This window comes from Chiloscyllium plagiosum, unplaced genomic scaffold (assembly GCF_037043375.1).
Source record: "Chiloscyllium plagiosum isolate Xiang-an unplaced genomic scaffold, Cpla_swu_hap1 HiC_scaffold_4, whole genome shotgun sequence".
Taxonomy (NCBI): domain Eukaryota; kingdom Metazoa; phylum Chordata; class Chondrichthyes; order Orectolobiformes; family Hemiscylliidae; genus Chiloscyllium; species Chiloscyllium plagiosum.
In genome coordinates, this window is record NW_028270142.1 from 131,637,626 (window position 1) to 131,653,778 (window position 16,153).

Genomic DNA, 16,153 nt, shown 5'->3' on the forward strand with positions numbered 1-16,153 from the left:
TTATGTTTTTAGATCTAAACATATTTTGGACATTTCCTCAACAAGCACTAATACAAAAACAAAAAGTTTTAGCCTGAAGTTCACTAATATCATCAGTTTCAATATTGACTGAAAGTTTAATCTATGTCTGAGCAATGACTGTCCGAAAAAGGATGAAGGAGACAGCAAAATTCAATCATAAATCCAAGGCAGAAACAAGGCGGCAAGCTGCCAGGCCAATACAATTTTTTGGTACTTAAGAACATTGGTCAGAACACCAGAACCCTCTGCTCCTTCAAGGTTGTTCATGGAATACTTTGCATTCATCAGAATAGATCCAGTTGATCAAAAGAAATCACTGGCACTAATAATGACCGTTGAGTTAGCCTAGACCAAATTCTGCCATCTCGACTTGTGCAGCTAGCTTTCCTTTTATTACTCAGCTTACTTCTTTTAAATGAAAATACAGTAGGGAATTGGCTATCCTTATATGTTTCACTTGGTACTGTCATTAGTCAATTGAGGATTACGTTCGCTTAGTCTGTGTTTATTTGCTCTTGGTGTACATTATCAGTCGACAGAAATCAAGGGAATTCTGCAGACCAGTGAGTAAGAAAAACTAGTGTGCAGAAGTGTGCACAACACTTCTTTCAACTGTGCGTATATAAAAAATAAAATAATTAAGTTCCTTGAATATATAAATTGTCCAAGCACTCAAACGTATAGGAATTAAAGCAAACAATTTCTTCCTTGCAGTCCTCAATTTTCCGATGAGAATCAAATATTAACTATAACCTTGCAAAACAACCATCTTTTTCGAAAACGTTATTTCACAAAATCCAAACCTCATCTTCAACATAATATTTTTGCATCACCTCAGATTCAATTGCAAGGTAATGTGAAGAATACACCTCACTTCAATTCCAGATTTGTACTTGGAAGCCTACTTTTATTATATTTCATGAGTTAACCAAATTAAGTGATATTTCATAAAATAACTTTTCAGTCACATCATACTGAGATGTAAAAGTTTTACTTTAATTTGTGTGTCATGGATGAGACCATTCCCTTTACCGCACTTTGCATTACACTCACATCAAATTAATTTTGACAATTGTAGGCTGAGCTAACCACGAAAACAGTCATTGCAATTTCCTTCCTCAAAAGGACAGAATATATTTCATGTAAAAAAAGGAAGAGTTTCACAATTTACATCCAAATTTACTACTTGGATTGCATTTGTGACAGCTTTACTGTTTGTAATCAGATGGCGCAATACAATTTGTTAGCATGAGGTATGCAAGATATATTCCCCTACGAGCTAGATAATGAAAACCACATGGGAATCTACTTTTCGTGTGGAAAAAATAAGCACCTATCCGAATGCAGACCTGTCTGGATCTTACAGTACTGCACAAAAGTTCACAGGTAGCAAATTAAAAGTTGTGGTTCCTACAACTAAACAATGGTCATTTGGACTAGTCTCAGAATTTGCTTCTTATTTGCAAATTCTAGAGTAGAAAGAACTGACGCACCCAGAATTATTTCTGTACAACAAACTCCACGTCAGACCAGGCCCAAAATCGCCTGCTGTTACACAAACCTTCTCAACACTAGTGCCTGAAGCATTCTATCACTGAATGAAACACCATAATACACCTACACAACACTCTAGTTCTCCTTTTAAACACAAAAGTGCACTTGAACATGGAGAGTAAAATCACAAATGCTTAGGAACATTATTTTGAAAAGAAAATGCAAACTGAATATTCATGCAGCAATGATACTTGCATTCGGTACCACAGCTTTCAAAATGGGCTTGCACAGTTGGTCCACCACAGTCAGGCAGGGCATTTTATGGATTTTAACTCATCACTACATATAAGATTGTTGTAACTAACCCAGAGATCATGCAATTAGTCTCTTGATGGATGCACACTTAATTCTACTTCAAATGCAAAATTTTCTAAGATGTTTTGGATTGTCTCTAACTTGAAGAAGGGATTAAAGAAGAGAGTCCTGTGATGTGCAATGAATTTTGCCTTAAAATAAGCCGAGAAGCTGGCTGAAGAGTCACATCTTTTAGCACTCTACAGAATCTTGAAGATTTGCCCTTGCCAGGCTGGGATGCAGTGAATAATCAATCCAGGCATTCTCCAAATACAGAAGGAAAGTGACTTTCAATGGTCAATCAACATGATAACACAATGTGGAGGAATCAAACCCAAGTGATTTTCGATGTTTTCCTGATAACACAGTCATCCTGTGGGGTTTGGAGTCATGCTAAGGCATTAATAAGAGTCTCCATTTCTGTAGTTAGTATTAGTTGCCTACTAAGCAATTACTGGTTTTAGTTTATTGGTTACAGGCAACAAGTCTAAGTTTGAATTCGACAACAAGATTTCAAACTTTTACACTTGGTTTCTTTAGCCTTCTTCATGATTCCAACTTAATGCACTTAAAATACACTTACTTTGCAAACAAAAACTGTCCAGCTGAAATATCTATTAACTAGTCGACTCTGTCTACCCCTTACGAAACTAGATGCAGTTGAGTCAAGAGAGGTACAGCCTCAATGACAGATGGAATTCAGAATGTTATCACAGAATCCCTAGTGAGGAAAGAGGTCATTCGGCCCATTAACCCCTCTTACAGCATCCCAACTGGACTCACCCCCTCCCTCCCACCCTATCCCTGCAACTCTGCATTTCCCATGGCTAATCCACCTAAACTGCACAGAGGACACTAATCGGCAATTTAGCACAGCCAATCCACCGAACCTGCACATCTTTAGACTGTGGAAGGAAACATGAGGAGAATATGCAAACTCCACACAGACACTCAAGGCTGGAATGGAACCCAGGTCCCTGGCGCTGTGAGGCAGCAGTGCCAGCCACCATGTCACCTGTTGTTTCTTTTGAGAGAGGAAGATTAACTCAGACCCCTCTATGTAGAACAGCACTGGCAAACAGCCAGTTTCTAATCATACCTCTACTAGGAAAAAAAAAGGGTTGTGATATGGGACAGTGGAGAAAAAATGCATTTCTTTCTTTGCCATATTACAAAGTGATGGAAAAAAACTAAGTCAAAATAAATTTACAGAAATTAATTGTCAACTTTTCCCCAGCCCATTTTATTTTTCTGTTTCACTCCCAAATGTAATAATTTAAGTAGGAGTAAAACTCCAAGTAATGGCACCCACCACAGTGAGTTTGATGTTACTTCACCAAGGCAGGCATCAACCTGGACAGAGTCTGTATTTATACTATTCGGCAGGGGTCAGTGGATCAGGAGTTGATGATTGTTGTTCCCTATTTCAAGCCAAGGCTCAGTGCAGTGTTTCACGACCATATAAGCCAAGATCACCTAACACTGCACTGATGAGACGTCATTCCTAAACCTGCCTCACGAGGTTCAATGCCACCCTAGTCACTTTCACAATAGAACATTTTAACAAACAAACTTGAATTGTGTTTCCGAATTAGCAAAATGCTTATCAAATTACATTCATACTGTAAGGTCTAATTTACTGATGTGTGAAAATAATGTCGTTCAAAGTTTAAGTGCTTTATTATGGGTTGTATATTAGCTGTGCAATTATCAAATCAGAAGGCTATGTATTGTGGTTACACTTCCTCACAAAACAAAAAGTATAAATCTAGCATTGTTCAGTTGATTTTATATATACTATTCAACTATATCAGGTTGTGGTATGAAATATGCTTACTAACAAAAACAGAAATTTTAATCTATAAAAGTTTAAAAGAGAAATCATTTTTGCACAGGATTATCTGCATTAATTGTACTTCTCCACATCATACCTGTTAAACGTGTTCTCACTAGCAATGTACTTATCCAGTCGACCCAACGGTGTTAGCATCTCGTCTTGAGAAACAAAATCCAAGGCTGAAGGTATAATAAGGACATCAGACTCTGAGCTGTAGTCATCCACACCAACTGGCAGAGACATCAGAAATGTTAATTGTAATTGCAACCTGTTTGTACTACAAATCTGAACGACTCCTTATACATAGTGTTGATAACCAGAAATTCGATGTACTGTATTATTGTTACAAATCTCCAGCCAGTTCCGAGCAAATACAAGCAATAAAAGGCACTATAAAGGGTGTAAAATAGCACTGCTATCATCACAATGTTGCTGTGACAAACAATATCATGGAGTTGAAGGCATGGTTGGTGCACTTAAGACTTCATTAAGCCAACTGCTCAATTATTTGCAAAGACTTTATTTGAAACATTTCACTGCAAACTCAACTTACACAGTAAAGTGAAGTCACATTGCCATTGTGGTCATTTAATCTTCATGATTTCAGATGGAAACAGCAACTAAATGCCTTCACTAGAACACAGGAGTCACTTTCATCAAGTTTCTTGACATTATCTTTTTTGCAGTTTAATAAGAATCAGAATTAGGCAAGACAATGCTCCTCCTCAGACAATACCGTGCACTTCTTTACATCTGCCAGAGTGATCTAGAATATTGCCAGCTCGAAAGGTTCAGCAAGTTTGTCCAGTTACCTACCGAACCATTTAGAAGGAAGCTATCACAGTCTGGGAAGAATTAATTTTCAGCTGGCCTCACTTGGAAAGTTATATTGATCTGGGTTAAGGGGAGTACAATTAGCCATAGCTGCCTTATCTGGTTGCTATCCTATCAAATGAACTGTATGCAAACTGCTGCTGGGCAAGACTAGCTGAGAGTTAAACAGCTTTTCAACATTCATGGAAGTCTAGTGAATGAGGGCCACTTAAGACGTCAACAGACTCTCCATATCTGATGGAGTCAAGGAACGTGAAATTTCAATCTACGTCAAAATACAAGTCCAGTGGGCAGGTTTCCAACTCATTCTCCCGGATATTGATGGGAACTGTGTATTCAAACACAACAGGATTTCCACGCATTACACATGGAGAGTTGAGAGTTCCAATGAGACAAAAGGAAAGGCAGCAACAGTTTTCAAATCTAAATAATATTCTCTCTGAATCACTTCATGTCCCTGAAAGAGCTGAGTCTTTTATCATATTAAAAATTTCTAATCGGTCTTTACTCTTCAGTCCAGAAACTGCCTCACAGACACGGATGCTCTATGTTACTGATGCACCTTGACTGCCCTGGCCACTGGCTAGGCCAACTCCTCTGCCCTCACAAACTGAGACCAAGATTCATTTTGCTACCAGGACAGGTCTGTCAAAAATTGTGTCCTAAGGACTTTGGGAAACATGGGGAAGAAAGTCACGGTTATTTGCAGGTGATTATATAAATCACAAAAAAAAAGTCAGGGATACTAAGTAGTTTGGTAAAACTCAACGTCTCTTGACAAACTCAACAGCTGTCAACACTGACCACATAAAAACCTTCAGCCATAACAATTTGGCATAAAGATCTCACTGTTGGCAAAAATCAGTTTCTTAGTAAATTAAAACAGAAACAAAAGAAAAGAAACTCACAAACATCCCAGGTATCAGGCACATATTTGTAGAAAATCTGACTACTCTTCAGGGCATATAGTTCTAATTGTTCTATGCCTAGAATCATATGCAGTATTGAAGCAGGGCATTGTTCTATTAGTAAATACTTGCATCTGCAACAAACTCCACACAGCAATGAGTACTTGGAATAGCCTCAATATTGATCCAGGGAATGATAGCCAGTATTAGTCGGACATACAAATGTTCAGCTGGTACTCACATTCTTAGGTCAGATACTTCTTAAATGGCTATAAACTGTGAGATAGAGCAGACAGGTAAAGCATCACAGGCAGTCTGAAAGAAAACCTCTAATCTTACCACTCAGCCATAGAATTTCTGGGTCGTTTTGGGAAGAACATTTAAAAGGGCATCACTTATGCTCAAATATTAGAAGCAGGACTCTGAAATAAGAAAACATTGACAAATGTAGCCCTACTTCTGTCTTGACAATTTGATGCTGTCGTAAAACTTACAGCATTGAAATTGACACTGCATAAATTTCTAAAATATCTTTGAAATTGTTCAAATCATCTCAGGTAGTCAAAATAGTAAGCTAGAGGGGCATGGCTTCAGGGCTAACTTTTCAATTTGAAGACTTGGAATGGAACTACACTGTTTAGAAATTTGGAAAATCATTGACATTTTAATTCACCAGAAGCCATTAGGTTATGCAAATATGATGAGCTTTGTATTTGATTATGAATTCTTACAATTTTTACACTATTATAGAATCATAGAGATGTACAACATGGAAACAGACCCTTCAGTCCAACCCATCCATGCCGACCAGATATCCCAACCCAATCTAGTCCCACCTGCCAGCACCCGGCCCATATCCCTCCAAACCCTTCCTATTCATATACCCATCCAGATGCCTTTTAAATGTTGCAATTGTACCAGCCTCCATCACATCCTTTGGCAGCTCATTCCATACACTTACCACCCTCTGTGTGAAAATGTTGCCCCGTAGGTATCTTTTACATCTTTGCCCGCTCATCCTAAACCTATGCCCTCTAGTTCTGGACTCCCCAATCCCAGGGAAAAGACTTTGTCTATTTATCCTATCCAAGCCCCTCATAATTTTGTAAACCTCTATAAGGTCACCCCTCAGCCTCCGACACTCCAGGGAAAACAGCTCCAGCCTGTTCAGCCTCTCCCTGTAGCTCAGATCCTCCAACCCTGGCAACATCCTTGTATATCTTTTCTGAACCCTCTCAAGTTTCACAACATCTTTCCGATAGGAAGGAGACCAGAATTGCACGCAATATCCCAACAGCGGCCGGACCAATGTCCTGTACAGCCGCAACATGACCTCCCAACTCCTATACTCAATACTCTTACCAATAAAAGAAAGCATACCAAACGCTGCCTTCACTTTCCTAACTGTACCTCTTATGCTCGCATCCAAATCATTTATGCAAATGACAAAAAGTAGAGGGCCCAGCACCGATCCTTGTGGCACTCCACTGGTCACAGGCCTCCAGTCTGAAAAACAACCCTCCGCCACCACCCTCTGTCTTCTACCTTTGAGCCAGTTCTGCATCCAAATAGTTAGTTCTCCCTGTATTCCATGAGATCTAACCTTGCTAATCAGTCTCCCATGGGGAACCTTGTCGAACGCCTTACTGAAGTCCATATAGATCACATCTATTGCTCTGCTCTCATCAATCTTCTTTGGTACTTCTTCAAAAAACTCAAACAAGTTTGTGAGACATGATTTCCCATGCACAAAGCATGGACTATCCTGAATCAGTCCTTGCCTTTCCAAATACATGTACATCTTGTCCCTCAGGATTCCCTCCAACAACTTGCCCACCACCGAGGTCATTCATCAGTTCATCATAATTAATCAATTTGATCTTTGCACGTTGTGACACTCCCAAAATTACTAATATAAAAATGCAAAATTGAGACGTTATCATAACTTGCACTGACTTAGTGGAAATCAACTACCTGCAAAATGCTTTACAAAGAGCATGATCTAATACATTCAACACCAAGCAAAGGAACCACAGATTTTCAATTTTCTCACTTATTTACCTGAATATTCTTTGTTCAATTCTTTTCCCCATTTACAGAAAGTATCACTGCAAGGACTAGTCCTAATTTCATTTGAGAAACTGAAACGAGCCACGTTCTTGACAACCAAGTGGACTGTACAGCCACTTCACTGAGTAGTGAAGAGCCAAACGCATGCAGACCAGGCAAGGATGACAGATACCCTTTCTCCCAAAAAGGTATTAATAAAGCAAATTGTTTTTTTTTTACAATCATGTAACAGACACATGGTCACCATGACAATACTAGCTTCCTGCTCCAGCTCCATCAAAATGATAGACAAAAAAGTGTGAACTTAACTCCAGATCATTGGTTTTGGTCTCTGAACTATTATGCTATTGTTCTTCATATATATTTTTTCTCACAATGTTCTTGCCCTGTATGAATATATGCAATTGTCTTCTGGTCTTTTCTCTTCCAAACATTTCAGCCATACAACCTCATTTTCTACCATATCTTTATCTTTTACTACACACTGACAATATGTTCACACAAGGCCATCCTATATTCCATTATTTCTCAAATGCTTGGCCCAGTAGTTAAAAACATGTTTTTAACCCCACGTTAAATACTTTTATCAAATCAGTATTTGATTTTTTTTTAATTAAAAAACAGACCAAATATCATTCATTCGCTTCTTGGCAGATACTGCTGCTTTCAAAGTCTCCACTGAATGCACTGAATCTAGACTGTGTCACCTCAAAATTCATTTTCAGATCAAAAACCTTCCACAATGATCACAGAAAGCTACTTAGTAAAATCAAACTTTATCATTTTTCTTTGCAGCTTTAACTCAAATAATATACTTTCAAACCTCCCAATTCTGAGGTGTTCAGACATCATAAATTATGCTTTAAAATGGCAAATGCTTGTGTACAGTTCAATTAGTATTTGACATCCTGTGGCTTGACATTCAACTGATAAAATTCATAAAAGTCTGACCAAGTATTAGCATGCTGTTTAAATGTGGCAGAGAGGGGGTGGTTATCAAAACTTAGCCTGATCCTGCATTCACTCACATACTTGTAAAATAAATTCCTGCATGGTAGACTGGATTGGAAAACAGCAGTAAATCAGCGTTCCTAATCTGGAGGCATTATGGCTAACTGCAGCCCCAGCTGAGATGATCAAAACTCAGCCTATTTCAAAGGCTAAATATGAGACCTTCCTCCAAATTCACAGTTAATTCATGATGATGAAACTCAGGCCTTTGTGTGATTTTAAGTAACTCATTACTTTTAACATGTTACTCAACATTCTTCCTTTGTTTATTTTGGTTAGATCTACACAATGCTGCACCTACCCTTCCAATAGAACACTGGTGTCAACTGAAGTATGAAGCATGCAAAAACAAAGGTGACACTCACTGAAACTTAGCACAGACAGCAGACTTTTACAATTTTGCAACTAAGCCATCAAGCCAATCTAAATGCTTTCCTAAAATCACCATGTCATAACATGCTGAGAAGTACACAAAACGGAAGAGTTAAACTTTTGAACCATTTAGAAAGAAAATGCAACTTTTACTGAATTACTGATTAGATGAGAGACTGCTTTCAAACATAGTTACCTGGGATAATTTAAAATCATACAGCACAGAAAGAGATCAACCAGGAGTAGCTTGCTGACACTTCTTCCTTGAAACAATGACCCAACGAGACTCTCCCTTATTTTTGCTACGTTAACATAAATATTTGCCCCTATCCAAGTGCCTTTTAATTAATCTGCTACCACAACCCTTTCAGACAGCACAATCATTATACGCAATACTAAAAGTAAAATTACTTCAAGTCTCCTCTTTTCTCTGGTGCTTGACCTCCTACTAGAGAAAATGATGTACCCACATCTACTGTATCAAATTTTCATTTGGATCAATCTTTACCTAATTTTCCAGGTTAAGTCTTCAAAGCGTGCAACTTCAGTTTAGTCGAGTGCCTGATACCTGGAGGCATTCCAGAAAAGTGATTTCTGCAGTGCAAAGTCTAATTTCTTCCTCAATGTGGTGTCCAGGATTGGATGCAATACTCCATCTCTGTATTTAGTCATAATTTGTAAAGATTTAACATCACTTTTTAGTTTCATAAAATAGAAACAGTGTACAAAAACTAAAATGTCAAAGACCTTCTTTAAAAAAAGACTTCAACTTGTTCTGCCACCTTCACAAAGAATGTGGGAAGGAACCAAAGTGGGGCAGTTTGTCACTTGAGCCTGTTCTGGAGGTCGATTAGATCATGGCTGATCTGCATGTTAATTCCATCTAATCACTTTGCCTCACAAGAATCTATCAACATCTGTTCTGAAATTTTCAACCCTTTTTTGATGGGACAGAATTCCACGAGTTCACTACTACATGGGCCAAGGCATCTTTTCCAACATTACCCTTGAACAGCATAAATTTTAAAATCATGCCCCATTTTCTTCAGTACTTCCACCCCAGAATAAATAGTTTCTCATCATCTGATCCTTGAACTATCTGAAACACAATTAAATCAACATTAATCTTTGCACTCAAGTCAATACAAGCCTGATCTTTGTAACCTACCTTCATAATGTAGCCCTTTTAGGGCCAATATCATTCAAATAAATCTGTATGACATGGATTCAATAGAGGCAGCACACCTGATGTTTTGACATTAACTTTCTGCAAGAATTCACCAAATCTCACCTGCACCTTACTCTGGTAGGCCACCAATTCCTTTCTCTTCAAATAATTATCCAATGTTTTTTGAAAACCATGCTTGAATCTACTTCCTCTACATTCACTCACCACTCAGAATATGCATTCACAATCGCATGCGGCGGGGGGGGGGGGGGGGGGAGGGTACTTCATGCTGTGGGTGCTTCCTTTGTTAATCACCTTTAATTGGTGACCTCTGGTTTTTGGTCCACCCACAAATGGGACCAGTTTCTGTCTCAAACCCTCATGAGCTTTAAATTTTCTCAACATTCAACCTCTCCTAAAGTCAAGAAATGAATACAGTACTCTAGACTTCCATATAGCTGAAACATAACTTACCCCACATCATTATTAATCCAGACAATTGAGCTAAAAGCCAGAATTCTATGGCCTAAGTTATTGTCTCAACAACACCATTCCAGTACTTCGACCTGCCACTCCCTTATCGCATACAGTTCTTGCTGTCTCATTATTTTGAAACAACTCTGATCTGACTTTCTCAGATCTAGATGATCTGTCCACTTACAATCTATGCCCCATGCAACTTTTGGACCCTAATAACACAATTTATGTAAAGTGACATGGTCAGCAAATTTAAATATGCAGCTCTCGGCATCACTTGCTATTTGTAACTATAGGGAAATGAAGGCTTGTCAATCTCGAGCTGACTGCTCTTGCAACTCCTTCAAACTGTACCATTTATTTCCCATTGCCACGCCTAATTCTTTGTATCTGAATGCATGAATTTCACACCATTGATGTCTGCCATGTTTCTGTCAATTTCACCAGTTTATCATTCTGAACTCTGCTATTGTATTCATATAGAAGCATGCTTTATAATCACCAAACCTGAAACATTATGAATACTCATTTCCACATCATTACAAAAAAACTGGAAGTAGTTCTGTTTGAAATGTGAGCAACATTTTAAATGACCTACTCTATATCATGCTCATATTCAATTTTATACCAAGGTTTGTGGAAGAACTTGCTGGGCTTTTAAAAGCAAGTTACTGAAACTGTGTGGTGCTCACACTACCACTTTGTTCATGCCATGACAGAAGCCACTTGTGGAAGACAAACCACAGAATATGCACATAGAATGAGCTCTGGTCAGCAACAAGTACCTGATTGTTTTATGCAATTGTGACCAGCCACAAATGCCAAAGGAGATGACAACTCTGGTTCCTGAGAAGTTGAACAGCTCATGGATATGAACAATACAGAAAAAAGCCTTCAGAATTTGGAAGGACAGGTCATGTGTTCATTTCTCTGCCCTAAAATTATCTCAAGCTTGAAGGAAGTCAGTTTTTCTCCTACCAACTACAGCAGGTTATTTGATTAAAGACAACAGCTAAGAGACTTATTAGTGCCTTGTACAAAGTGAAAGAGCCTGAAGTAGATTGAACAACATAAAGCCTTGGCAAATCAAAAGGGTCATCTCAATGAACCCTGTGAATGGATGCTATTTAACTACAGCTCCCAGTTTACTGGGATTACATTTTACTGTTTGTTTGCGTCTGTATACAGGTTTTTGAAGGTAGTTAGGCATTTGACTAGTAAAGCCATCTGTTAATAGTTCATAGCTGTTTACTTATGATTAGAAATTTACAATAAACAGTAGTTCTTGTTAAATACAGGAAGTCAGTCAATGTTTTCTGTTAACTTGATTCCAACAAGTAAACTGACAAACATATGTACAATGATTAAATCATCAACTTTTGTGGCAACCCCAGGAGTGGGGTTTGAGAAACGGGACACATTGCTAAGTGGATCAAGAAACATTTAATATTGTATTCATGCTCTCTGCCACAAGACTATTTCCTTTCTGGCTCCAAGTCAGCCGCAGCCTTCCCATGCCTTTCTTTTTCACTTGTTTGCGATCCCCCCTATCAGTATTAATCTTTGCCACATGCTGCTTTGTTCACAGTCCAGTTGCAATAGATTGGGCTTTTCGACTCGAATAGACATTAAAGTACTATAACAGGATCACTATATCCCAGTTTGCAAAGAAAGCAAATCTACAGATATTCATGTAATAGGTAATGCATCTTTTTCAATTGTCATTCATTCCTTGAAACCTAACCCCATTTCCACCCAGCTGCAAGATTGCATTGCTAATAAGTCCCAGCCAAAACTGAATATAAAAAGTCAACATAATTCAAAGATTCAAATGATTTTGGTCACATACCATATATAATAGTTACTTACTAAATCAATCTAAAATATTTAAAGTTGCTTTTCTCGGACCATTTTGTTTGGAGTGGTGATTTCCAGTGATACTGCAGCTGAGTTAGAAATGCTATTTAATGGTCAGGATTATTTCTTCTCTCCTCACAAATATTGAAAAATACAGTCTGCAATTTTATCCTTCACTTAACTCAATTTGAACCGAGTATAAATAACTCTCATAGCAAGGTTATTTGAATTGGTAACAGAAAACCAGAGTGTTGCTTCTTGTGATAAAAGACCTCCAATACTCCCAAGTCCAAGCTGCTCATGTCACTTTATGAAATTTATTTATTTCATCATTTGGTAGCCAGAAATCAACAGAACTGTACAATCGACATTTGAAAATGTCAAACATCTGTTGTCAGATTAGAACCATAAACAAAACCAAAATGGATTCTTGTGGCACAGGGGTGATGCCCCTACCTCTGAGCCAGAAAGCCTGGGTTCAAGATCCACCGGGCATAAGCCCTTCCTGAAGAAGGGCTTATGCCCGAAACGTCGATTCTCCTGTTCCCTGGATGCTGCCTGACCTGCTGCGCTTTTCCAGCAACACATTTTCAGTTCAAGATCCACCAGTTCCAGAAGCTTATTGTAAGCAAACTGAACAGGCTGATTAAAGTAATTACATGAAACCAAATACTTTTAACTCTGACTGCTATGTTACCCTCTTGAATAATCTGTCAAAATCTACAAATACTGAAATTCAAATGCATCTGTGAAAGTTTGCTTGTCCCTGATGTCGATGTAGGAGCTACTCCCAGAATGCATGGGGCTCAGTTGCTACCACACTGGTGCAATTTAGGATGACAGATCCATTTCTGAAATGCATATGCACCATAAATCAGTATGATACCTCCTTGCCTTCCCTTAATTATCCTAAGAAGGTGAAGACTTCGCCAACATTATTGAATCTTAAGTTATTGCCAACTTCCAAAGTTAACAACTTGGAAAGCATGTAGCAAAAATTTTAATGTTTGCAAAAACAAAGAAAGAGAGATCTACAAACAACTTTCCGACAGGCACTCATCTATTTTGCTTTTTTCTCCTTTTGCCAAGTTTCTCAAATATGGATTAACAACTACTTTAGGATTCTGGCGATGCAACTTGAAGGTCTTGGGTGCAAAACAAGATGCAGATAAACTCAAATCTCTGGCCTTTCATGGTGAAAAAACTGTCAATTTACACTTAGCAGCTTTGCCAGCTTGGATGAAACCAGGAAATTCAATGCTTGTCCATATGGATTAAAGCCAATTAAAAGCTGCTTGTTCATTGTGCATGTCCGCCTGCAAAGCCTTGTATATATACTGCGTCAGTCATTCCAAGCAGAGATTATAACAAATCTGAATAAGTGCATATTTTGTCAAAATACAAATGTACATCTACTTGTGCATTGACAACACATGCACTTAAAACATAACATGTATATACACACGTCACTGACTCAGACATTGTGTCTACATATAAAAAGTCAAAAGGACATTCTAAATAGATGCCAGCTGCTCAAATATGTAATTTGAAAGGAATTCAGAACTGGCTTATGCATACACTGGTACAACGTTTGACAATTTCAACATTAACAATTCAACTTAAAATACTAACATTCAATTTATTGTAAAATATTCCAAAAGTAGGCATTCAAAGCATTGTTTGCATTTTCAGCATGTCACAAACTGTGTTGCTGCAACTGACAAAAATCTTAAAAGATAGATCAGAACAAAATGACAGTGGCTTTTCTCTATTTTTCTGTTAAAGGCTATTAAAATCCAAATCATGTAGTCAGCAACATTCCCAGATTTTCATTATGTTCACAAGTTGTGGTCAGCAGCAGCAACACTGCCAAAACTGTCAGACTTGTTCTTTTCACCTAAAACAGACAGCATTTCTGTCTGATTGACATTGGAACTATGTTTTGAACATCAGATGAGGATAAATAGCAAGCTCAACTATAGTGCAAATAAACTGCCTACTGCCACTCGCCATCTAAAGGATACGTTATGAAAAATGGCCACCTGGATTAGGGACTGGGAAGTCGCCCTCATGCACCATTACCAACATAGAGCAAAAAAAAATCAAGTGGACTGCCTTAATTTGGTAAGTACTTCTATATTTTCGCATGTACATAACAACAGTCAACTCCAACGTACTGCTGAATAAAGCTGATAGAACGATAATACCAGTCAAACATTTTCAACTGGCGCTTTACAAATAAACTGACAGCACGCAATACCAGGAAACGTGTTCCCGATCGGAGCATAAGAAAAAGTCCCAGTTTCATCTTAATAAAACCTCAACTTCCCTTCGTCCCAATCCCGCCCCCCTTCAAAAAAGAAAGAAAAATCATTCTATACGTTTCCGTTTATTTAAAGGAGAAACTGTTCTATTGTCCTTCCAAATGCTCGTCTTCAGTGTTTCCGCTTCCAGAACAATGTCCAAGTCGGACTGTCCTCTTCTGTCAAACACTGGCAAGCTATTGGAGAAAGGAATTTTATCGCTGCTTCCCCACCACCAACCCAACTCACCCGGCCCCCTCAATCTGAGGCAGAGATGATTTTGTTTATTTTTTTTGGGGGGGGCGAAGATAAATCCGCTCGATAAAACCTAAATCCGACAGAAGGGGGGGGGGGGGGGGAAGGACTGAAAGAGTCTCCAGGACCTTGACCACCGACACCCCCCCGCCCCGGGCCCACTCACACATCACTCACATCCGTCCAGATCTTCCTGCAGCTCCTCCTGCACCAACGACAAATCTGCAGCAATCGTTTTAGGGAGAAAAAAAAAACAAAGCGGGTGGAAAGAGAGAGAGAGAGAGAGAAAATAAACAATTAAAACTCTTCCAACAATCGGCAAAAAAACACACACCAGCTCCAGAAAACGTCAGGGTTTAGGAATAAACCTTTCCTTCAACCCTCCGCCACACAAAAAAAAACACAACTCAGGTTTTTCGATAACATTTACAGATCGCCCTCTTCGAATAATTAAAACAGAAACTAAAACCAATTGGTTGAAGTACAGTTAAACAGAGAAATACATTAATTAATTAACTAAGAACCAACTCTGCCCTACCCGCCATCTTGCACCCTCCTGGTCCTACATTTAAAATGCTTCCCCCCGCCCCTGACCGAGCCCCTGCCTGTTTTACAGGAACGTGAGTCTCCACCGGAACTGACCGGGCAGCAGCCGGAGCGCTGAAGGAAAAGGCCTCCGCCCCCTGGAGGCAATGTCGTGCACCACCAACCCTGAAAGTGTCATGCTCCGATTTGGTGCCACCTCCTTGCTCAGAAATTTTAATTTGGTGGCTGACATTGCTCGTTGGGATCGTTTAGCTCAGTTGGCTGGTGTGTGCTGCAGAGTGATGCCAAGGGCACAGGTTCAATTCCTGCAACAGCTGAGTTTGCCATGAACGATTTTCCTTAAACATCATTCTTGGCTGATGTATGGTGGCCCTCAGGTTAAACCAGCACCAGTTCTTTCTCTCTAATGAGAGTGCAGCTCTATGGTCTGGTGCACAATAGTCTTAGGAAAGAAAGAAAAGGTAGAGGCACTGGTTTGTTTTGCAAGGCTGATGCCTGAGGGTTTGAGCTGTAGGGAGAGGCTAAATAGGGCTGGTGCTATTTTCCCTGGATAATCAGAGGCTGAGGGGTGACCTTACAGAGGTCTATGAAAGCATGAGGGGCATGGATAAGGTGAATAGCCAAGGTCTTTTGTACCAGGGTAGGG

The 16,153-nt window shown here is 39.0% G+C and overlaps 1 protein-coding gene across 2 annotated transcripts in view; it reads right to left on the bottom strand.

Annotated features, from left to right (window-relative positions):
• Positions 1–15,528, bottom strand: part of ppp4r1 (protein phosphatase 4, regulatory subunit 1) — an 83,572-nt gene extending 68,044 nt beyond the window's left edge. The window contains exons 1-3 of one of the 2 annotated variants that reach the window (XM_043687763.2): positions 15,500–15,528; positions 15,139–15,183; positions 3,801–3,936 (exon numbers count right to left, since the gene is read on the bottom strand). In XM_043687763.2, the coding sequence (XP_043543698.2) occupies positions 3,801–3,936; positions 15,139–15,183; positions 15,500–15,506 (188 nt within the window). In that variant the 5' untranslated portion in view covers positions 15,507–15,528. Of the gene's footprint in view, positions 1–3,800; positions 3,937–9,409; positions 9,524–15,138; positions 15,184–15,499 lie in introns of those variants that run through there. The other variant, XM_087986700.1, reaches the window with a different exon arrangement.
• Positions 15,529–16,153: the final 625 nt, after the last annotated feature.